This window comes from Zeus faber, assembly GCF_960531495.2.
Source record: "Zeus faber genome assembly, chromosome: 6".
Lineage (NCBI taxonomy): Eukaryota > Metazoa > Chordata > Actinopteri > Zeiformes > Zeidae > Zeus > Zeus faber.
The window spans coordinates 3,664,398-3,689,000 of record NC_137201.1 but is presented as its reverse complement, the minus strand read 5'-3'; the positions used below and the strand labels follow the sequence as shown (position 1 = coordinate 3,689,000).

The 24,603-nt window shown below is 42.6% G+C and overlaps 1 protein-coding gene across 1 annotated transcript in view; it reads right to left on the bottom strand.

Annotated features, from left to right (window-relative positions):
* The window catches only part of enc2 (ectodermal-neural cortex 2), a 42,124-nt gene that overhangs the window by 5,936 nt on the left and 11,585 nt on the right, over nucleotides 1-24,603 (bottom strand). The window contains 7 exon segments of the mRNA XM_080001688.1: nucleotides 16,832-17,275; nucleotides 17,452-17,595; nucleotides 18,172-18,277; nucleotides 20,633-20,829; nucleotides 21,008-21,155; nucleotides 23,269-23,292; nucleotides 23,294-23,430. Of these exon segments, the coding sequence (XP_079857814.1) occupies nucleotides 16,889-17,275; nucleotides 17,452-17,595; nucleotides 18,172-18,277; nucleotides 20,633-20,829; nucleotides 21,008-21,155; nucleotides 23,269-23,292; nucleotides 23,294-23,430 (1,143 nt within the window). The 3' untranslated portion in view covers nucleotides 16,832-16,888.

The following is a 24,603-nucleotide window of genomic DNA, read 5'->3' as shown; positions in this document are numbered from 1 at the left end:
TGTTCTACTTTCAGACGTGAATCAAGCGGTCAAGGTCCCTCCTTGCCCGCACTTCCTGCTCATCTCTTAACATTTTTCAAAATTGTACAGTGGGTGAAACAAGGGGGTAAAATGACTATTAGAAGCAGCCAGCGGGGCAACATTGTTTAGAGGAGCGGTTACACAGGCCCAATTCATCTAGAGCACCGCAAAGTCTGCGCTTGTCTGAACTACATACATTCCTTGGCAGTAAGCTTGGTCATGACCTTGACTAAATAACCACAGTTAGGTAAGGTGTACCAGACAGGAATGGTCGAATCGTGAGTGATTGCAGGAAAAGTCATGAAAGGTACAGGTGCGGCCATTCAATTCTGCCGTGGACACTGCTTGCAATGGTTGAGAGCTGTGAGAATCCTGTGGTAAGTGCAGACCTGCGGGCTGTCCATAGGGTATCCACAGGTTATGTGTTGGCAGCTAGGTGTGATGTATTGAGGCCAGTTGTGTTTGTGTTGCAGTTACTGGGCAACAGCGTGGTCAAAGCCAACGTCCTCTTTAGCGTACGCACACTATAATACAGTGGTATTGTTTCATGTCTTTTCAATGGCATCATAAAGCTATGAGTCCACAAAGTCTTCATGCTCTGACAGAATATTGCTGACTAGAAAGAACCAAAAATCAATTCCATATACTGTATGGTAGAACATCAGATGTGTCTACTAGAAATCATCTAGATGAATGGGTGACTGACTTCCAAGGTTCTTTGCAGTTCATTACAGAAGGAAGGCGCGCCAAGTGTTTTCATTGAAAAACTTTCATAGTGTGTTGGTCTTACATCCTCACTTTAAATTTAGCATATAATCCAATGTAAAGAAACTTTAACCTGGGATTTTTTGAATTCATGAGCAGATGTCGGATGGATGTTGCTGGAGTTTCTTTGCATGTGGCTGGGTTTAGTGCACCCTCCTCTCCGAGCGTCTTTTACTCCCTATAAACTCGGCTCAGGATTAACCGAGTTGCTCTCCCAGTGATATCAAGCTTTTTCCACAGCTCGCTCGGCAATAGCCAGCTCAATGACTCCTAATCCCTACCATTAACACACACACGGATGAATTCCCAAAAAAGTTAAAACCTCATGGTCACCCAAACACACACACACAATTCAACAAGGCAAGCGCATGCAAACAGCCCCATCTTTTGATCACTGAGACAATTCTAATCTTCCTCTGCAGAATACATAAAGCACTGCTGATTACAAGTCATTTCCAAACTCAAATCTCTTGTGAAAAAAAGGCAAAGCCGTCACGACTCATGACACACACGATTATTTTCACTTATATCCTTCCCTCCCTGTCCCTTCCCTCCCTGACTCCCCAATCCACACACACACACACACACACACACACACACACACACACACACACACACACACACACACACACACACACACTTTGAGAGTGACACCCTAGTGCGAGCCTAATTCCCTCCGCTACACCCTGTGTGTCACTAAGCTGCTGTCATACATAAGTCCTCAATCCTTTAAGGACCTTGAGAAATTGTCTCGATTGTGTTGAATATTGCAACGGCAGTCTGCAAAAGCAGCTTTGAGGAGGAGATCCCGTGAAAATATGCATGCTGTATGAGTAGGGATTGGAGAAGGCACTGTGTGTTTGTGTGTGTGTGGGGGGGGGGGGGGTGCAGTGGAGATGAAAGCAAGGCCGGCCTTTTTAAAATATTTTTCTTTTTTAGAGAATCATGTTCACACATCTTCAAGAGTGCCTGAACATTAAGAATATCTGGATTTGGAGGTGCTCTTAATTATAGTGGGATTTATCTTGCCAGGGAAAGCGCAGCGCTGTCCATTTAGTACACTTAACTCACTCTTATTGATTAGACTGCAGATCACGGGACACGGAGTAGTTTTTGGGTTGAATTAACTCTGGGAATTCTAATGATAATGGCTTCATATGGTAATTGGCTACACACAACAGTTGGCACACAAAAAAACTAAACAAAATAAACCAGCAGATATTTGAGCTAGCCTGCTGCCATCAGGTCCATATCCATCTTGCTTAGCTGGCAGAGCTAATTCTCATGCAGATTCTTGATCATCACACAGACTCTGCGCTCTACAAATGAGGTCAACTCCCCTTCTCCTATGATACAATGCGTCTTGCGAGAAACAACACAACATTGTCAGGCATTGAGCTGATCTATGGCAAAGTCAGTGATGCCAAACATAATGTGTTCAGGGCACCCCTGTAAAAGAGAACATGTTCTGGATGGGATTTCCCGGAATAAATAAAGGTTGCAATCAAAAAATTATCAAATGGCACAGAGGCCACATATGTCATCTGTAAATGAGTACTTATTCTGGTGCGATCAAATGGAAATCAAGGTTCCTTATTCCTAAGAAAGAGGTTGCATAATACATTGGAAGATAAGGAAGTGAACTTTGGGCATTGACATTCAAGTGTCCAATATTCAAGGTCAACACAAGAGATTCTATGCTTAAGCATTGCTATGTGCAATTAGGGGTGATGCAAGGCATGATTCTTCTTGTAATGGCTACGAAGGATTTTCTCCGTCAGTCCAACAGGTAGGTTGACTGGAGATGTGATTTGCTCGGGGCAACAGAAAAAACTGTTTTGAGGGACTATGCTGCCTGACATGCGGTCAGGGAACCTATGGTCTGCCTGATTTCATAGGATTAGCAGGCTACGATCAGCTTTGGATAACAATGTTACCGCACAGAATATAAGCTTGCTCTCAGTGGCTAGAAGTCAGCCTAAGCAGCACACAGCCCTGGGCATGTGGTGTGCACAGCTGGCAAACTAAATGGCTCACAAATACAGCTGAATGGCAGTGAATTCCGTTAGTATGGGATAAGCATGGGATAAAGTTTGGTGCAATTGGTGTATTAGCCACTTTACAAGCTGCTGGCCTTTGCTTTTGGCAAAGACTAGCTGCCAGATTGTACTCAGTGGAGAAGAGATGGGGGGCAGAGAGCACTACTAAAGAAGTCATTGAAACTCCAACATTTTGACAATAAACAATCAGCCAATGCAACCAGCAGGAATATAATCGCAGCCGTGTGTGTGGGTATGTAAGTAAGTGTCTCTCTAAAGTGGTTCCTTTGCATGATGTTCTTCGCAGCATAATTTAAGCCTATTTTTTGTATCTAAGGATAACATAACAAAACAGTGTCAGATAAAAACAATTGACGGACTGAACCAGACTTAGCCGTAGTACGTAGCCTCGTTAGATCAGACTTTCAGTTAGTTTGCAGATAAGGCAAAGTCCTGATTTGCTTCTTTCAGAGAAGCGGCCTGTAAAAGTTGCGGTGGTCAACACGCAACAGCTTCTGACTGGTGCATGTGTTAGTTTTTGCAGTGTACACTGTCTACCCCTCTAGCAAACAAACCTCAACCATGGGTTTGAATCCATCATTGTTGTCAGTCTGGCTTGCCTAGAGATAACAAAGGGCACAGACAAGGACTCAATGGCTGTCTATTGAGAATGCATTGGATCAGGGTATTCAGTAACCGTGTGTGTGTGTGTGTGTGTGTGTGTGTGTGTGTGTGTGTGTGTGTGTGTGTGTGTGTGTGTGTGTGTGTGTGTGTGTGTGTGTGTGTGTGTAGACATGACATTGTGAACTGGGTTACTCCAACAGCGCACTGCTAGAATTGTGCCTCAAGAACATCAGACTGCAATGTGTATGTGAGAGCAAAGAGAGAAAAAAAAAAAAAGAAATACCATAGCTCTTCTAGTTACAGGGTACACTGTAAACACCCATTTCACGGGAAGATCTCTCCCATCTCTCCTCTATTCAGGCTGTGATAGTGTGTCTGTGGGTGCGCACAGGGCATGCAGGCATCCCGCAGAGAGAGAGGGAGTGAACCGCTCTTTGGTTCTGGAAGTGCCTTTTCCTGCCTCTCCGCCCTTGATTCCACCAAACACGCTGCACTTTGAACTGCTTACCGCCACGCCATTTGGCAAGCAATTCAAATAATCTAACTGCACTCCATAGTGCCGTGTTGCTGCTGAGAGAAGCCGCACAACTGTCCAAAGTAACAATAGCTCTGCCAAAATCTGTTTAGATGGCTTCTAAATTCTAGCCGTCGCATCCTGTTGTGATGATGAATAAATTATGACGAGTTATAAAAATGTAGTCAGATAGGCGCTTGCTGCCCTGAGCAGTCTATCTGGGGAGTAAGCTAATGGAACTGTGTGTGTGTGGGGGGGGGGGGGGGGGGGGGGTGCAGAGATACGTTAAGGCATTAAGGTATAGATACTTAAATTTTGGTAGTTGGTTGAAGATGGTTATGGTATGTAAGGATCTGGGGGGGTGCTCTACAATAGTCTGCCTACATCAAGTCAGGTAGCTACTGTAGCTAGCCACAAATGTACATCCCGATGAGCAAAACAAAACGCAGATCTGACAAACAGAAAATAATGCTCAATTTAATAAGCCCAATTTATAATGCAGTATGGAGCTGACCTGTTCCAGGGAGCATGTTAAATAGCCAGATGTCCAGAAGTCATTCCTGTAAAATAAAAAAATAAAAACCTGTAAAGGCACATACACAGCCATTAATATGCTATGTAGGGAACCCTGACACCCAACCCGCAGCAGTGCTAGCCTCAAGTCTGGTGCACGACTTGAAATTGCCCTCAAGTCACACATTTCAATGTTGAACCAGTTGTAGCTGATCTTTTGAAGTGCTTCCAATCAGAATGTGCCCTTTGGCAACCAGTCAGACTCACAGTTAGAGGACATTTGCAACCACAAACCACAAAATGAGTTTGAGTTTGAACAAGTATAAATGCCATACAATAAACACCATTCGGAAAACCTATATCGAGGTTCACCGCTAAGCCAATGTCTTACCACAAGTTGAGCACATTTGACCTGTGTTGGTGGCTTAAGCCTATGAGTTAGCAGCTAAGCAGCTGGTTAGACATACTGTCATCTTGGTCAGCTAGGTAAGTAGTCAGCTACACAGCACTTTATTACAGCTGAAAGGCAAAAAGAAAAGTGTAAGACAATAGGAGAAGGAGCACTGGAAGGGCAGAGGAAGCGGTGGAGAGAGATCAAGAGTGAAGGGAATAGTGACACAGATGAATAAGGATGTGCCAAATAGCAAGGTGAGATTGAGGGATGGGGCCGAGACAGCTGGAGTGTGAAAAGGATTGCCAGAGAGACAAATATAAACCAGACTGTATTTTGTAAAAATAAATACAAATATTGCCTTCATACATCTTCCAGTACATTTGGTAACCACTTCTCGCTGGGCACAGATCATGTAAATACATTTTGGTCTCACCAGTCCTTTGAAAATTGTAACAATGTCTAAAAATCAGGCACCTGATGCTGATCCATTTTTCCAATTCACTCTCCAACAAGATTAATCATCTACTCTGAGTAGTGGGGCACAGCTGTCAACCTCTGTGGGAGATGTGGGCTACCATACAAGGCAAACATGAAGAGGTGCATCCACATGCTAGCATTATCTGGGTGTCTGCTGTCTAAGAACACTGTTACACCATGTAAACAAGTGGAGCCATTCAGATCGATACATCATTTCGTACAAGACTGGGAACAATCGACAAGAACAAACAACTATGGAAGCAAGATTTTTTAACGTTATTAAAATTATATTATAAACTAACCTTATTCAGAATGTAAAACCACTGTTCAATTAAATCATAGACCACAGAGCACTGTATACAGTATGTCCTGACTACGTGTCATGACTGCAACGTGCCTCACCTAGTTATTCATAACCCACCATGACCCTCATACTTGACTACCTATCTGAGAGTCAGAGTAAACTTTTTGAAAACCTGGAAGGCCAGCATGAACTACACTTGGCTGTGAGAAGCTGCTGAAAACTGGAAAAAAGACCATCTCAAAGACTTTGTGTCCACCAAAATCCTCTCTTCCAGCCCCCCAGCCCTCCCCATTGGACCCAACTTCAAAAGAAAAGCATGCACATCTGTTCAGCACCGCTAATTTAACAAGGTACAGGCTGAGCATATGGCTAGACATCTCTGTGGTGATAGGGGGAGTGTGGAAAGCAGGGAAAGCAGGGGTGTCTGGGGCATAATGACTTCCTGTTTATCTGGCCACCAGCCACAGGACAATCAAAAGGACATCCCGCATGAAACATTATCCTTTTAAAGTAAAGGGAGCTGTGCCGCATCTGGAATAAGGTCACTTTCAGTTAGTTAAATGAAGTTCAATAAATGAAAAGGCGCAGTCGCAAAATACCAAGTCTATAAATTCTCATCGCATGTCTTAGGGGTCAGATAAGAGCATCATTCCGTCGTAAAAAATATTTATTCTGCGGTATGTATTTTAGAGGTAAAGGTGAATTCATTATCAAATGATTAGACTGAATCGAAATTCCTTCCAAGAATATTCAAGTAAAAAAAACAAGAGGAAGAAAATATGGTTTAGGTTAAAAATGCCCTTTAAAGTTTGTGTATGGAAAGAAAATTGTGATGGTTTGTAAAACCATAACTTTTATGGAAACAGGATGTTTCCTCTGAGAGTTCTTCCCCTTTTGTTGTCACATTCAGCATTCAATTATATACAAAGTTCAGAACGCCCTTATAAACATGTTTTGATGTTTTATTGTGCCATATGACGTATGTCATATAATAAGAATAGCCTTTTCTTTTTTTTTTATAAACCTGTGCTGTCACCATGCTGGGCATAGAACAGAGAGTATTTGTATGCCATTGCATCTGGGGCAGAGTTAGTCTGCAAGTGGAGTTCAAGCTCTCAACATGCAATGGAACTCTTTATTAATTCTTAATCACCAAGAACTGCTGCATTAACTCTGTCCTGCGGACATGTAGAATGACAAGGGGACAGTTTTTTGTTATACAGAACCACCACCAATCCCCATCTTTGGAGAACTATTTAACCATGTTTTAGTCTATAAACAACTAATCACTACTCCAAGAGGGAGAGAATCACCACGGGTGAAACGAAAACACAGAACCAAACACCAATATGTACATGGAAAAACAAACATCAGACATGTATCGAAAAAAACTAGTTCATTAAGTCCAGGAAAACTGAAACAGCAATTGGGCACGTGGCCTCTTCCTGTCATAGTTATGGCAGTTAATGAGGGAGGAAAGGATAAGGATGTAACCAGGAGGGTGTTGGGGTGTGTTCAAAGCAGGTGCTGGCTGTGTGTGTGTGTGTGTGTCTGTGAGGAGACTGCCTGTGTGTGTGTGTGTCTGTGTTGAGACTGCCTGTGTATGTGTGCACGCGTGTGTGTGCAGCATCCACCGGTGAGTGTACGGGACTAGTCTCAATTGGTTCTGGAGTACAAGGTCGCTATTATATTGTAGCGCCTCCAAGCAGCAGAAAAGGCCTTGAAGCCACCCCTGAGTCCTGCAGTGGTCCCTGTGGTCCTCCACCACCCGCGGCAGAGAAGCCGCGGAGTGGGAGCAAAGGCCAATAGCCGCCCCCCGCACCCCAACCCATGACGGAAAGCGGCCCCCAGGGGCTCCGGAAAGTACCCGGGTGCGCTCTCCGCAGCCCCGCCAGGTCGAAGCATGCCAGAAACAACCAGGTGCAAGGCGCCAGTGGGCCAACCCGACCGCCCCCCGACCAATCACACCCCCACACCAACCCACGAGCACCCCGCCACCCCAGAAAACCCCAGTGCTCAAGATGTGCTGTTAGCAATTGCAGTTAAAATTGCAAGGTGTGGGCGAGGGTGTGATAGCTTCCAGGTGATGTTGATCCAGAATGGCTGGATATATGGGCAGAGCCAGATGACATTAAAAGTAGTCATCTCTAGTATTAAGGGAACAGTGAGAACGTCTTTATCCACAAAACGCATTTTGAACATTTTGTAGTGGGTGCTATAAGCTCTGTGCAGAATCTTTGATTGGACGAGTTGCACTTTGGAATTGCGGGTCATAGAAAAGGTGTTGTAGCAAATAAGCTTAACAGGTTGATATCGGTGGAAACAGCAAGGTCTCTCTCCCATCCCATGGTAGGAAAATATAGTGTTGTCTGTTTTTAATAAAAGTTTGTATATTCTGGAAAAGAGATTTTTTTAAATGACCTAAATTAGTACGATTTCATCGGAGGTGGTTGGAGGATGTTTGATTTGATTTTTACAATTTTACGATTTGAAATTCCTTGTCTTTTCGAAGACAGTGAATTTGTTTGGAGATAGTGTGACCATTGAGTTTGAGGAATCTCCACCAGGCTGACAGTGTTGTTGAGATGAATGGGTTTTAAAGCAATTATGTTTGATTCAGTAAGGAATGGGAGATCAGATAATGATAAATCTTGACCTTCGGTTTGTTGAATGTCTCGCCATCCATGGCCCAATTGTTGCTCTGGTTGTAACCATTTAATTTTAAATTGAAGATGGTTCGCTAAATAGTAGTATCTGAAGTTTTGGGCTGATAAGCCTCCACAGTCTGTTTTTTTCTGTAGTGTTGCTAGTTTAATTCTCTGTTTCTTGTATTTCCAATATAATTTATTGATTATTAAGTCTAGAGTAATAAACCAATTTACTGTTGGTTTGACTGGGGTCATTGAAAACTGTTTATTTTTGGTAGTATATAAAATTTCACTGCTACCATCATACCAATTAGTGAGATGGGTAGGTTTTTCCATCGAGTGTCGTGATCGAGTCTTCTTCAATGGATTTGAGCAAAAGAATAAAGTTAAGGGTAAACAAATCTGACAGATTAGTGGAGATATCAATACCAGGGAATCTAATGCTGCGAGTTGTGATAGTTAAGGGACGTTTCTGGATTACTGCATTCCAGTCGTCCCCACTAAGTGGTAAGATCGTAGTTTTAGTCCAGTTTATTGAATAGTCTGAGATAGCTGAAAATTTAGATATAAGATTGAACACTTCTGGTAGGGATGATATTTGGTTCCGTAAATACAACAAAATATCTTCTGCATACAAACTGATTTTGTAAACATAGTTTCCTGTTTGTTTGCCAATGATATTACTGTTTTGGCAGATGGCCACCGCAAGGGGTTCAATAATGATGGCAAATAGTTCTTCATGAGTAAGTGGTTGATCTTATGTGGTAGCCTGCTCTGTGGAAAATTTAGGGAGGTCGATATCGGCGAGGAATGAGTTAATGTTTGATGTATTTGAATCATTATCTGAGTTGAATAGCTTATTACAAAAGTCTTGAATATTTTATTGAGGTCTTGCGGGGTGTGTTATCCTACCCTGTGGATCTTTGATGGCTGTAATGTAATTGTTGTAGTGTTTATGAGGAATGTAAGTGTTTTTTTCTCTATCGCGTTTCAATGGATTGGCAAGAAATGTACCCGATTTGTCATTGAATTCAAAGTAATTCACTCTTGTTCGTTGCATGAGGAATTATGTCTTTTGATGGATGATAAAGTTGAGATGTAATTGTGCGGATCTCATTTCGGATTTGCTTGGTGGGTGGGTGGGCTTGTTGGGAGTGCAAGTCTTTTAATCATTGTTCTAGTTTATTTTGGCATTCTTGTCCTTTCTTTTTCTTGTGAATGGAGAATGAAATAATACTACCTCTCAGAACTGCCTTTACTGTTTCCCAGAGTAAAGATGGTGATATTTTTGGAGAGTCAATAAGTTCAATGAAGAAAGTCCATTTTCTGGAAAATAAATGGTTAAATTCTTTATCTGTCAAAAGTGGCAACTGCTAGGAGGGCTCGGGTTGGTTTCATTTATGAGGTTAAAACTAAATCAGCCCGTGATCAGAGATTACAATAGCGGGGCTTTCAGGATGATTGATTTTGTACATTACAGAGTTACTTGTCAAAAAAAAGTCAATTCTAGAGAGCATTTGTGGGGTGGTGAATCTATATTCTTGATTATGTGAATTATTTGACCACCAACAATCAGCAAGAGCAAGATCACTATTTTATAGTCAGAAGGACGCCAGGATTTTTAATTATCTCTGGTTTGTGAATGGTCTAAACTTGGATCAAGTACTCTGTTGAAGTCCCCTCCCAGTATAATAATTGAGTCAGAGAATTCTAAGAGCTTTAAAAAATATATTGTAAAAGAAATTTGGGTCGTCCTCATTGGGGCCATAAATAATAGCTACGGTTAATTTCGATGTTTCCTAAAATTCTATTAATCATTATGTCACGCCCTTCTGTGTATGATATTGTTTTATTATGATATGGGATACTTTTATTGCAATAACAGTATATAAAAAAAAATGTTATATGATGCAGAAAACATCTGATTAATCCATTTAGCTTTGAGTTCGAGGTGCTTGGATGCAGTGAGGTGAGTTTCTTGCAGTAGACAGAAGCTGGGGTTCATCCTGGTGAGGTGACTTAGGATTTTGCTCATTTAGCTGGTGAGCCCCAACCTCTCACATTCCAGCTAACAAACTCAATGGGTGTCATTGAGGTTAGCTAGGGGGTGATGGTGTTGGAGAATTCTCACTGCATGGTCGGTGAGGTTAATCTGCCCACTACATGAGAACAAACAGAGTATTAAAGATATTTATTCTGCAGAATAAAGAGAAAGATAGAGATGTACTTCAAAACAGTGATCTGAGCAGTACCCTTGCTCCTACCGAAGAGGCCTTTATGCCAATGAGAGGTTGTGTGCCAGGTGTCATTTACAAGATTATGCCCCCCAATCATATCCCTGGGTGTTTCTCTCGTACAATGATTTAACAGTCAAACTCCGACCACAGATACAATCTTACTGTGCTATAAAACAACCCACAATGCTCTGCCAAGCCCCCTTGGGTCATACTCATCTCTCTTAAACTTGATTGATTCCAACTCGTGACGACAGGGTCCTAGGCTAACGAATAGCCTTTTCTATTTTTCACATGCCACAGACCTGAGGCAATCACATATATGTCCAATGCCCAGGGGTCAAAATTAGTTTTAACCCAAGCTTTTTTTTTTTTTAATGAAAGCTGAAGGGACAGGCTGAAATGGATGTGGAAAGGCTGGGTGCAAGTCATTGAAAAATAATGACACACACGAAAGTAAGTTTACCTGATAATGAAAAAAAACCCCGGCATTGCAGGAATTTCAAGACAAACAGAACCTTTGATAAATCGACCCATTTAGCCCTACAATTTACAAAACAAAAAACCCCAAGCAAATGCAAAGAAAAGGGGTTAATAATTGGAATCCATGGTTTTCTCCATTGTTAAGGTGTCAAGTTCAAGTTAATCATCCACAACAGTTTTAATGTTTGAACTATCATTATCATCATTATTATATTTTGCTTGCCAACAAAAACCATGAAAGCGTTGAATCAATCAGTTGCTTGAGGGATGGCTGAGGGCAATGTCTTCCTAAAGTCTGAGTTTCAATTTCATTAATGCTGCTTTCAAACATGAACTCTGGACAATGTCCGGATATTCAGGTCCGGAGGGGCGCTGTGGACTTTACAGCATACCCAAGATGGCGGACGAGGCTACCGACTTATCTTTTTTGGCATTAATACTCCGTGTTTTTGGACGTATCCGCAATATAAAACGAAAGAGTGGAATGGAATATTAACGAAACTGGAAAGGAGTACGAAGCAGCTACACTCCATGCGCGAAGATCCGCACAAAGGTAAATAACTGGGGCATGATAAAGAAGCCATCAACACGCAACACGCCCACTCACTCACTGTGAATGCTCCAGACAGTCACCTACTCTGTTCACACGGACTTTGTACTAGGGCGCTGGCTGGGTAAAGTCTGGTCCAACTGTTTCGGACATTTGCGTTCACACATACAGCTCCTCGGGTAATGTCCGGATCATTTCAGGGTTGCAGTGCATGTGTGAAAGCAGCTGAAGCCTCATTTCAAAATCTTGGCAGAGTCCAGCCATTTTCAACATTGCTGTTCGAACCCTTTGGTGAGGATGGCACTGAAAACACACCTGACACTGAGTTTGTGTGGTGAGATCTGTTTAAGGAGACTGAATGTGAGTATGAGGAAAGTAAAGGCACAATGACACAAAAAAGGGGAATGAGGCAGGGATGAGAAAAAGTATAGGTGGGGCTTGAGATAGCCAGATGCTTTCAGGATCCGGAGTTGCATTCATTTTTGAAGCACTACAGGCTGAGAAAAGGTAGGAGAAGAATACCGGATGGGTTAGAGGAGGCAGGAGGAGGGGTGGTGCTTGTGTGTTTTGGCTGGGCAATAAATCCTTTATCATTTATCGTCTTTCATCTGTTTTGTGCCATCATGAAATAAAGATTACATCATACACACAAATTTGTAATCTGAATAAATGACGACGGGCAGATCAAATATAGCACGATATGAGGTCTGCAATATGAGAGAGATTATTGTTCCAAAAAGCTAGGTTAATATTGCAAGTTCAATTCCCATTTGCCAATGTAAGAAACTCACTATCCACAGCACCGGTGCTACTTCCAGAGGTGTTCTCTTAAGAACTATATGAAAATACGGTAGTGCCAGCTGGCTCTTCTATACCTGTCGGTAGATATGGAGAGGTCTGAGGGAAGCATGAGAGGGGAGGTGTAGAAGAAGAACAGACATCTTAAAATTAAGCTTTGGATGAGCCCCACAAAGATGAGATAATAAACTGCAAATATTTATATCATATTTGGGCAACAGAAAAGAGGTCAAGAACTTTGTTTTTCCATTTACAGGTGAATTGTATTGGGTTTATTTTCAATTAGAAATCTACTTCCCTTTAATTATAGTAGGACAAATGTCTTCAGAAGGTTCTATTTTAAAGTTGTTAATTGCTGTGTATCTACTTTTCCTGTTGAACCAGAAGCAGTTGAAGTTCCCTCGTAGGCTTGGGTGATCGTGCAAAATTCCAATCACGGATTGCTTGGGGGCAGTGATCGGCCATACACAATTTTATCGGGGGCACGTGCATGCGTCTGGTGGGGTTTGCGCACACATAGAATAAAATGTAATGTAGCAAATGCGGTCTCCCTGTTCCAGAAGTTTTTATTTGTTATGTCGATTACGATTTATTAAGGTATCATTATTCTTTAAAGTATTATTTACAAGTAAAGTATTTACACAAAGTTTCCAGTTTTTATTAAATTAAGTCCCAAAGCAACGGGGAGATGGGGAGCGTCCCCACAGGTTTTTCTGGAACAGTACTGCGCAGGACAGTCCCTTAACTCAGTTGTGTTTAAAAATGTCGTTGTATACATGCAGGAAACAAACAAAAATAAATAGATCTAAAATAAAAATACAGGCATGGGAGCACCTGCAGCCTGAGGACCATCACCATGGACCCCACGGTGCCCTTTTTATCAGGCGTGTTTTTTTGTGTGAATGTGTGAATTGGCATCGAGGCAGTGGATTGTCTGGGCAAGATACAGTATATTCATGAGGAACTCCTCATGCAACCCGGCCCACCTGCAAAGTACGCACAGTGGCTCCGCTGTGCTCCTCCGTTTTCCCAGAGCGGCAAAATGCCTAGAACCGGAGCGAGGGGTCCATGTGTCTTTTCTTTTTCTTTGAGCATCTGCCCCTCAAAGTCTCCGTACCGGACAGAGGTTAAGTGAGGCCCAATCACCAGTGGTTATTGGACAGCTCTGAGCGGGGAGGGCCTCCGCCTCCGCCCCCTCGCTCTCCCTCTCCTCTCCAGTTTCAGAGCACGGTAAACTGCACTTACACCATTGCAATGCTCAGATTTCTTTTGGCAGATTAAACCCCCCCCCAAAAAACCCCAATGTCAATTGCGGTCGATGCAGTCGATTTAGACAAGTCGATAGACGATTTAATCATAAATCTGCTAAAAGGTGTGTTCCTTTGAGTCCTGATGCCATTAAATGACAGTTTAAATGGCATTAAGCTCCTAATTATTGTCCAAGGAGACAGTTTAAAAGCATGCAAAATGGCCTTGGGGAACCCAATTAGAACACTGATAGTGGCTAAACACCTGGTAGTCAGGGAATAATTGTGTCCATTGGGGACAAAAGAAGTTTGGTCGAAGTGTATGGAGAGATGGGTATTAAAGCATCTCTAGGGTGAGGAAATGATAGGAGGATGGAGAAATAGGCCTGCAGGTATGCTGGGATCGGCTTTTCAGGCAATACAAGCTTGACCAACTACTTCACTACTTCGTTTGATTTGTAAACTAATCCCCTGGGTAAAAGAGTTGACAAGCTGTCAATCCACAGAGACAAAGTTTTACTAAAATCAGTTAAACTACAAGCTGGGAGTGGGTTCTGCGGGTTCTACACCAATCAGCCACAACATTAAAACCACTACTAATAACCACTAATATTGTGTAGCTCCCCCTCCTGCCACCAAATCAGGTCTGACTGTCGGGATGGACTCCACAAGACCTCTGAAGATGTCCTGTGGTATCTGGCATCAAGACATTATCAGCAGATACTTTAAGTCCTGTAACTTGCGAGGTGGGGCCCCCATGAATCGGGTTTGTTCTTCCAGCACATCCCACAGATGCTCGACCGGACCCTTACCCCAGCCATCTACGTGATGTCGAAGAAAACGTGATTCATCAGACCAGGCCACCTTCTATTGCTCCATGGTGTAGTTCTGACACTCATGTGCCCATTGTAGGCACTTTCGCTGGTGGCCAGGGCTCAGCATGCGCACTCTGACCGCTCAGCGGCTACACAGCTCCATATGCAGCAACCTGCAATGGACTGTGTGTTCTGACACCTTTCTATCATAGCCAGCATTAACTATTTCAACAATTTGTGCTACACTGGCTCTCTGTGGGATTAGACCAGACGGGCTAGACTTCACTCCCCATTTTCATCAATGAGACCCTGGGCGCCCATAACCCTGTCGCCGGTTCAATGGTTGTGCTTCTTTGGACCACTTTTAGTAGGTACTAACCACTGCATACACCCTACTTGGCAGAAAAAAGTTTTCCTGTTATGTACGGCTGCACACTGTGCATTTTTGGTTTCATTCAATTAGAATAATTTTCTTTGGAGAAAAGGTGAACCTTTATGCTGCCAAATGTTGGAGAACAGATCACTTCATGCCACTCCAACTAGGAAGTTGTACGTGGGCGTTCACCTAAAGTGCACCTAAAGAAAATGATCTTCCAATGTACTTCCTATATTCTAATATGCATGCATGCCATGTCTGAACTGGCATGCATGCACTACACTTTGAGAATGGTACAGTGACAAGCCCATACTACCTGAATAACATTATTCATCCAGTCATTGTGCCCCTGCATGAACAACACAGGCCTCATTTCATCTTCATGGACGACAATGTTCCAGCTCATGGAGGTCGCATCATTAGGGAACGGCTGCTGGAGACTGGGGCACCTCAAATGGAGTGGCCTGCACTTTCTCCAGACCTGAATCCCATAGAAAACCTATGGGATCAGCTGAGTCGCAATGTAGAGGCTCGTAACTCTGTACCACAGAACCTCAATGACCTGAGGGCCACCCTTCAAGAAGAGTGGGGGGCCATGCCTCAGCAGACAATAAGTCGACTTGTGAACAGCATGAGACATCGTTGTCAAGCTGTAATTGATGCTCAAGGACACATGACAAGTTATTGAGACATTGACATTTTTTGTTGTGGTAAACCCACCACTGTTGTTGGCTTTTGTTTCAATCAATTGTTTGAGATGAGGATATAACCATTCATGCTTCTACTTAAATGCCCTACTTTCATGATATATCACTGTAGCGTGAACTTTTTAAATTTTTCATAAATTTCACCCAAAAGCCAAATATCCCTAACTTTTTGTGAGTAGTGTATGTGCCACAATAGGGATTTGGCTATATCATTTGGACCAGTAGAGAACAGAATTTGAGGTTCACTGCCTGCAGCCCTTAACTTGGACACCACTAAGTGGCCAATAAGAACACACAAGTGTACGCTTCCATTTTTCATGCAAACAAAACTCCAGACAGAAGACAGTCAGCACTAGTGAGGCAGGACCAAACCAAATCGGACGCTTGACCTATATTTTGGGACACCAAAAGTGAATATCATTGCTGAAGTCATGACGACAAGAAAATATAGCAGTGGAAGTGGATATGTTTTCTTTATAACGATTTATTTGTCTAAATATGTATTCAAATTGTGAAGGACTGAGAAGATTTGTTTCTATTTGAATTCCTGCAAAATTTTAATAAAAAGGTTCTTGTAATGCTCTACTTGAATTCAATAATGTAGTACATAACATTATAATTTAATATACACATATACAGTGATGTAGGTTTTTTAGCGCCCTGTCCTTGTTTCTTCCTTCTCTCAGCCTCACAACTCTCATCTCTGCATAATTTCCTCTGACTCTCCATCCTTCTGTATGTGCTCAGACTCCTGGTTTTACTACAAATGCACACTGGACTCCTGACTCGTGAACAAAGCCCCCTGATGCAGATCATAATCGATAGACGATGTGGCCCGTTCGATAGATGTCTGTGTGTGTAATCTGTGTTAATAGCATTGCATTGTGTGTATGTATCACTTTACCATCCAAGTCAATCCTCAGCTGTCTCTCAACTCCTGCATCTATTTATTTTTTGCTTCTATTTTCCCCTCTTCTCTCTCCTCCTCTTCGACCATGCAGGGAACTTCTGGCATTGAGCTACAGGAATAGGCTGTGTTGGATAGACTGTGTGCTAGTTATAAGTCTGATGTTCTATCTACCCATCCAATTGAGCAATGTAGATTATTAGTACAATTCCGTGCCAACGATCCCTTCCGCAAAGGATCTGACAATTGTCACTTATCTACCCCTTCACCCATTAAATCAGTCAATTATCTTCCTGTTGTTGCCTGAATCCGATTGCCTGTATTTGATCAATTTAAATCCCAATCAATGAGCCAATCAATTCCACCCATAAAACAAGTCACACTATCAGTCAATAAAGTGGACGAGGGACCTTACCTGTACCAATCAGCTCCCCAAGCCGACCTCTGTGGGTGGGTGGATGGATGGATGGGGTTAGGCGGGCAGGTGCTTCCAAGTGCTGACAAAGGCAGTCGGGATGAGTGAATAAGGCACGGTGGTGATGGAGCTCCAGCTGTCAGCCGTGGGGTCGTAGCAGTCCAGCGTCTTACAGCGCTGCGTGCCAAAGTAGCCACCCACCACATACAGTTTATTGCCTGAGGCCACAGCGTGGCAGCTCATGCGCTTGGAGGTCATGTCCCCAACACGCGTCCACTGGTTGGCATCACAGTCAAAGCGGTAGGCCGAGGCTGCTGTGAACTCTGTGTCGCCGCCCATGATGAAAATCTGGCTCCCCAGCACGGCGGCTGCTGTGTACCGCCATGGCTGGGGGCATTCAGCTGCGATGCTCCAGCGGTTTCCCACCGGATCGTAGCACTGGACCTGGATATTGTTTGTTGGAAGGGGAAGAGGAGGTAATTGGATTGTCAGCAGAGCTGAGTTTAGAAGATTTGCATCGTTTGAATTCGAGTAAGATAGACAAAAAGTGAACCTCTTCGCTGCAGTGGCGGTTTACAGGAGAAGATTGGTCAAAGGATGCCACTCCCTTTCACTCCTACCTTTGAAGCCTTGTCTCTGTGGATCGTGGTCCCTCCGAACACAAACAGCTTCAGTTTGGCGCTGACCACGGCTGCATTGCTGACGCCATCTCTCAAAGGAGCCATCATGGTCCACTTGTTGCTGAGAGGATCATAGCGCTCCACCTGCGGTTACATTTTAAAAGCAAGATTCAAGATTCAATATTTTTTATTTGTCACATACATATACATACTTCCATACATATATGCAGTGAAATGTAATGCAACGCACCCGGTGATAGCACACAATATGTCCTAGGAAAAAATAGAAAATAAAATAAAAAGTAGAAGATTCCTTTCTAATAGACCGACTAACTGACTCCTAAAACGTAAAACTGACTCCTAAAACGTAAATTTTGTTAAAAATGGAAGCAAAATATGCTGATATAGGAGACCAATCATTCACTGTAGGAGCTTGCTGATGTTTTTGCTGAACATGAATATAGATTCTAGTCTACTAGAAGCTTCCAGTAAATTTAAGTTTCGAGCATGAAGTGGAAGTCTAAATTCCACAAAATTACTGTAAATCACAAATATAATGGTTTTGTCATTGGATTAGGAAGAGGAGCAGCATTTGCACTACTTTAAAATAATTAAAATCACATTTTGACACTCACAGGTGTTTTCAGACAGCCATTCTCACCCGCATATTAATTTGACAACAGCTAAATGCTGATTAATACAATTTCATTATTTTACTACCTGCTTTAAGGAGACAGAAGGCGATGCGGGAAATACTCCTGCAATGGCCGTGTGTCCTCCGACAACATATAAACTGTTCTCCAACTCAGCAGAGCCGTGGCCAAACCTGGGGGGGAGTAGGGGGAACTGTGTTAGCAGTGTACAGTCTTCATCCATCCACCAGACACTGAAGAGCTTAAAGTGGCGATCCCTGAGATCAACTGTGTTGGGTGGATAACACTGGAAGTCCCAAACTTTGAAACTGCAACTCTTGTGTTTCGCCATCATCTGGGTTTACCCTAGTCTTCACTTTCATGAAGGCAACACAATCATTTTCTCCCAAGCATGGTCGCGCTTTCACTTTCACTTTTCATTTTGCTCACTTCTCGCGTGTGCCTGATCTTTGCATTCTTGCCGAGACAGGCAGACCCAGCCGCCCAGCACGGGAACAGCAAATTAACATGTGTGACACAAAAACATTGTATGGCTCTTTCTTAAAAAGTGCCAGCTAAAAATACTTTAGTTGGGCTGCCCCTGACTAAAGATTTTCCTAATCGACCATTAGTTGTCAGTTCAAGTTGACTTAACGTTGCACATTAACGATATTAATTGAATTATTTGAATATACATTTCTGGGGCATCAGAAAATGGTTTGAGTTCCAGGGCTGAGAAAGAATGTTATAACTAATATTGTTAACACTGTGCTAAATACAGAGACATCATTTGCACTGAAATGTGACGTACGAAAGATAATTTTCCTGGTGTCGGCGTCCCCTCGTTGGGCGCATTTACCGGGCCACGGACTCTGTGGCCATGTATGTCATGTATGTCATAGCAGTCCTGAGTTTCCACTCATTTCTACAACTCTTAATTTTCTGTGAAGGAATGATTGGAGCACGTACTTCTTTGTCACAAAAAAATATTAAACTTAAATTAATTTATTATGGGTCTTCTGAAAATGTGCCCTAATCTGCTGGGTCAAAAATATACACACACACCAATGCTAATATTTGGTTACATGTCCATTGGCCATTTTCCCCTCAATTAGGCGCTTTTGGTTGCGATTCACAAGCTTTTGGCAAGCTTCTGGTTGAATCTTTGACCACTCCTCTTGACAGAATTGGTGCAGTTCAACAAAATTCATTGCTTTTCTGACATGGACTTGTTTCTTCAGCACAGTCCACATGGTCTCAATGAGATTTAAGTCAGGACTTTGGGAAGGCCTGACTAATTCTAGCCTGATTTAGCCATTCCTTTACCATTTTTGATGTGTGTTTGGGGTCATTGTCTTGTTGAAACACCCAACCAAGACTCAACCTTCTGGCTGATGATTTTAGGTTTTCCCCAAAGAATTTGGAGGTAATCCCCCTTCATTATTCCATTTACTTTCTGTAAAGCACCAGTTCCACTGGCAGCAAAACAGGTCCAGAGCATTGCCCTACCACTACCACCATGCTTGACATTGGGTATGGTGTTCTTAGGGTTAAAGGCCTCACCTTGTCTCCTCAAAACATATTTCTGGTCATTGTGGCCAAATAGCTCAATTTTTGTTTCATCTGACCACAGAACATCCAGACCTCCAGAAGCCATTTTCATTGTCCATGTGATCAGCAGCAAACTTCAGTCGAGCCGCTTCTGGAGCAAGTGCTTCCTTCTTGCAAAGCAGCCTCTCAGTGCATGGTGATGTAAAACACGCTTGACTGTGGACACTGACACCTGTGTTCTATCAGCTTCAATTTTATCACAAAATTATTCTTTTTGGTGGTTCTTGGTTTACTCTTGACCATCCTGACCAATTTTCTTTCAGCAGCAGGTGATAGCTTGCATTTTCTTCCTGATCGTGGCAGGGACACCAATATGCCATGCACTTTATAATTACAAACAATTGTTAGCACAGCTGATCTTGGGACCTGTGGCAGCTTTGAAATGGCTCCAAGTGACTTTCCTGACTTGTTAAAGTCAATGATCGTCTTTTTAAGATCTGTTGATCCATTGTGATGAGCTCCTTAGACTTTCCCATTGTAGCGTTGGTGGCTGAGTCTAATGAGTGTTTCAAACAAACCCAATTTAAATGGGCTCAGAAGTCACCAGCTGTAATCAATCATAACCACTCACAAGAATGTGATAGACATTTTGAAGTTAAGAGGCCATGCCACGTTTTCTGCATCATTAAAATTGACAGTTGAAGTTGCTCTATGTATATTTTTGACCCAGCAGATTTGGTCACATTTTCAGAAGACTCATAATAAATTCACAAGAGAACCACAAATCATGAATGTTTCCCGTGACAGAAGTATGTGATCCAATCATTCCATCACAGAAAAATAAGAGTTGTAGAAATTATTGGAAACACAAGACCTCAAGAAGCCATGACATCCATGTAAACTTTTGTCAAAAACTGTGCACGCACGCACGCACGCACGCACGCACGCACGCACACACGCACACACACACACACACACACACACACACACACACAAACCTGGCTATGAGCATGGGTGCCCCCTTGGACCACTCCTCGTGGACCGTGTCGTAGATCCACACATCTTTGGACACCCCATTCTCCGAACCACGGCCCCCTGTCACATAGACCTTGCAGCCAATGGCGCAGGCACTGAACTCCTTCCTCGGGCTGGGCAGGTCTGCCTTGGGGATGATTTCCTTGGCTTTATGGTCCACCTAGATCAGAAATGTTAAAGAGTGTGGTCTCGCAGAAGAACTTGGAAGAATATCGCATATGGGACTTCTTAACAAAATAATGTCACAGATTACCACTTTAATCTATAATGTTCGGGGGAAAATGTGTATAAGGCTGTATGGGCCAACACCCTACGTTTAGGACCCTTTATTTCTTTACCTGGTATATCTTGTCACACATGAAGGTTTGGCCTCCTAGTATGAGCAGTGTGTGTCCCGCCTTGCGTGGCCTGGCGCAGGGACTGGTCACCACCCCGTCGTTCTGGAGAATCTTCTTCTTGCACTGCATTGCCTCCTCCACTATTAACCTGGACAGGGGGAGCAGGGAGAAAAGGCAGGGAGAATTAACGGCAGTGGAGAAGAGACTTATGCTGCGTCCAAAAATCACATACTAGCATGCGATTTTGGACGGCACATTAGTGTTCGGTGTGCGAGAAGCCATCATTCTTTTTACTCACGTACCAAATTAAGCTGCACAATAAAACAAACATGTCCGGTGCAGGGAAAGATTACTGGTGGGGAGGAAGAGGAGTTTAAACTTGTACAACAAGTTGAGGAGGACGTCAAGTGCGTCCAGCTTCATACTGCAGAGTAAGAGCAAGGTGCCAAGTTTGGAGAACTACTTTTTGAAGGAGGGTGGCATTTTTCTGTATGCTATAATTCATCCTTTGCTAAGAACTTGACTTGATACGAACCTTTTCCACGACTGGCTAAATCTTAATTAAATGAATGTCCAATGATCTAAGCCAAGTTTGTCAGCAGGCCAGATGCAGGAGCTGCCACATCTAGCCACTGGCTCGTTTAACTTGAAAGCCTTTAGGTGTGTAAAAAAATTAAATTATAATAATGACTGTAATGGCTTTTGAGATACCCCTAGCAAAGCCAGGCTTAGGCTTTTAATAAAAAGAAAGTGTTCCAAAGTGTCGTTTGGCAGTACTCTGCAATTGCTGTCTGAATGATGTCATCTGACACCTGGCCAGCCAATCATTAGCAAGATTGGTTCTGTTAGAGCATTCATGCACAAAAGGAATATTCCACTTTTACACAGTTCACAGAGTGCTCCGCCTAATTTGATGAAACTAATAGCAGGGCTGAGCGATAAACATTATAACTTATCGCATCTCAATAGATAACGTATGTAACGTATGTTACATCTTTTTAGTTATTGGGCAAAGATATAATGCCGAGCTAGCAGTGGAAATTAAAATTCTCAAAATGTATTAATTTAGACAGATAAAATTGATTGTATTATTGACATTTAAAACTATATGAAATAAATATAATAGAACAAACTTATAAGAAATAGTTACATTTAATGCCAAAGGAAGTCAATTAATTGAGACATTGTTATATTGTGATGCACAATTCTATAAACTTATTAATGATGAGGTGGTATGATCTAGAATTTCCCACAATGTGAGGAATTCTTGGATTGAATTGGAATTCAATCTAGAGAAATCTTGGGATTTATGCTTTCATTTTGAATTCAAGGGCTGATATTGTGGTATGTTAGAACCTCATTTATCAGAACCCCACGGGAATAACTTTCTTTTTGGAGACTGAAACATGAATGAATGTAGATGAAAAACAAATTCCTGAAACACTCAGGTTGTTCAATTACAGTGACCCAGAAACAAACATGTCAGAGTACAATCCCCACACATACAAATCAATAAATGAAGCGTACATTTTCGCAGCAATTTTAACTGTATCCTGCGTGTGTAAGAGTCCAGTCAGGCGCATTAACTAGGATGCACATTTGAAAACACACTTAAAGACACTAGACCAGCGTTTCCCAAACTTGGGGTCATGACCCCACATGGGATTGCCTGATATGCAAATGGAGTTGCAAGGAATTAGCTAAAAAGTAATATTTATATTTTTACAATAAGTAAATAAAAATTTCATTTAAATCAGGTTTTTTTTTTTTAAGTTTCATTTAAATAGTAGACTTGTTTTAACATTTTGATAAAACGTTTCTTGTCATTCAAACGTATGTTTGAATGACGGAGAAAGCAGCTGGTACCTGCTGACACTCTACTGTCGTGCTCTCATTTGCATGGTCGCCTCAAATAATTTACGTCAGGCCATTACGTAACAAACTAGTAAATGACCATTGCAGCGTGGATCACCTGTGTTTGCATTTATGTGCATATCATACTTCCACTCACCCTGCTCACTTTATCCCCAATGAAGTACATTTTCCTTACTACTTTTCTTATCTTGTTATATTTTCCTTTTGACTTAATTGCAGTCACATAGCCCTGGCTGTGCACGCACGCACGCACGCACGCACGCACGCACGCACGCACGCACGCACGCACGCACGCACGCACGCACGCACACACACACACACACACACACACACACACACACACACACACACACACACACACACACACACACACACACACACACAACCTGCTCCTCTTGTCAGCCATGACGTTCCTCGCAAGCCACGGCCTCCAGCAGGCATTCGGAGGGCAACAGCGCCAGCCTGATGCCCCGCAGCAGGTCGGGCAAGTGGGACCGTCGGCTCTCCAAGTCAAAGCGCACCCACCGCATGACAGAGTTAAACACCACCTGTGGGGAGAGGGGGAGTGGTTCAGTTTAATAAGGGGGAAAAAAAAAACACTGTTGTAATGATAATAAATAGAATTATAAACCCACCCTCTGTTAAACAGGAATACATGAAGCTGCGCAAAGAAGCGAGGGAAACATTTTAATGTTAAGATTAAGTTATTTGTTCTGGTGAGCGGAGGGGAGATATCTTCAGAAAGCTTGATCAATGACTTAATAGACAAACGTCTGAATTGTCTTTTACAGTTGGCTTGGGGCAAAGATCCCCGCTCTCTATGAGGTGCACACGAGAGATAGCTTATAAGTCACCTTATTAGAGAAGCAAAATAGTTTGGCTTGTTTAGCAAGTGCTGTCAAGATGACGTCAACATCATCCAAGCTGATTAATTCAAAGACAATGAGATGGACTGATCAATGTACAGAGGTGAAAGACAGGACAATAAACAAATAAAAGAGAGGAATGGAAGAAAAGAAGGAAGGGAGTAAGGGAGAAAACATGGACATGGGAAGTGGAACAAAAGAAGGGAAGGAGATGAGGAAAGAAAGGGAGGAAGAAAGGAAGGAGATGAGAAGAGGAAAGAAATAAAGGAGCTGAGAAGAGGAAAGGGAGGAAGAAAATAAATTGAGGCCAAAGGAAGGAGATGAGGAGAGGGAAGGAAAGAAAGGGAGGAAGGACATAAGAGGAAGGGTATAAGGAAGGGGAACAACAGCAGGATGGTAGGAAAAAAAGAGGATGAAAAGAATGATGAAAGAAGGAAGGAAGAGATGAGGAAGACAAAAAAGGGGAGGAAGGAGATGAGAAGAGGAATGGAACGAAAGGGAGGAGCTGAAAAGAGGAATGGGAGGAAGAAAGGAAGGAGATGAAAAGAAGAATGGAATGGAACGGAGGAGCTGAAAATAGGAATGAGAGGAAAAAAGTAAGAAAATTATGAGAGGGGAAGGAAGGAAGAAAGAAAGGAATGAAGGGGAGGAAGGAATGTAGGAAGGAAGGAAAGAAGAGGAAAGGGAGGAGGACAGGAAGGAGATGAAATGAGGAAAGGAAATAAAAGGGAGGAAGACAGGAAAAGAGGGAAGGAAAGAAAGGGAGGGAGAAAGGAAGATGAAGAAGGGGAGGAAGGAAGGGAGGGGAACGACAGCAGGATGGTAGGAAAGGAGAAGATGAAAAGAAAGATGGAA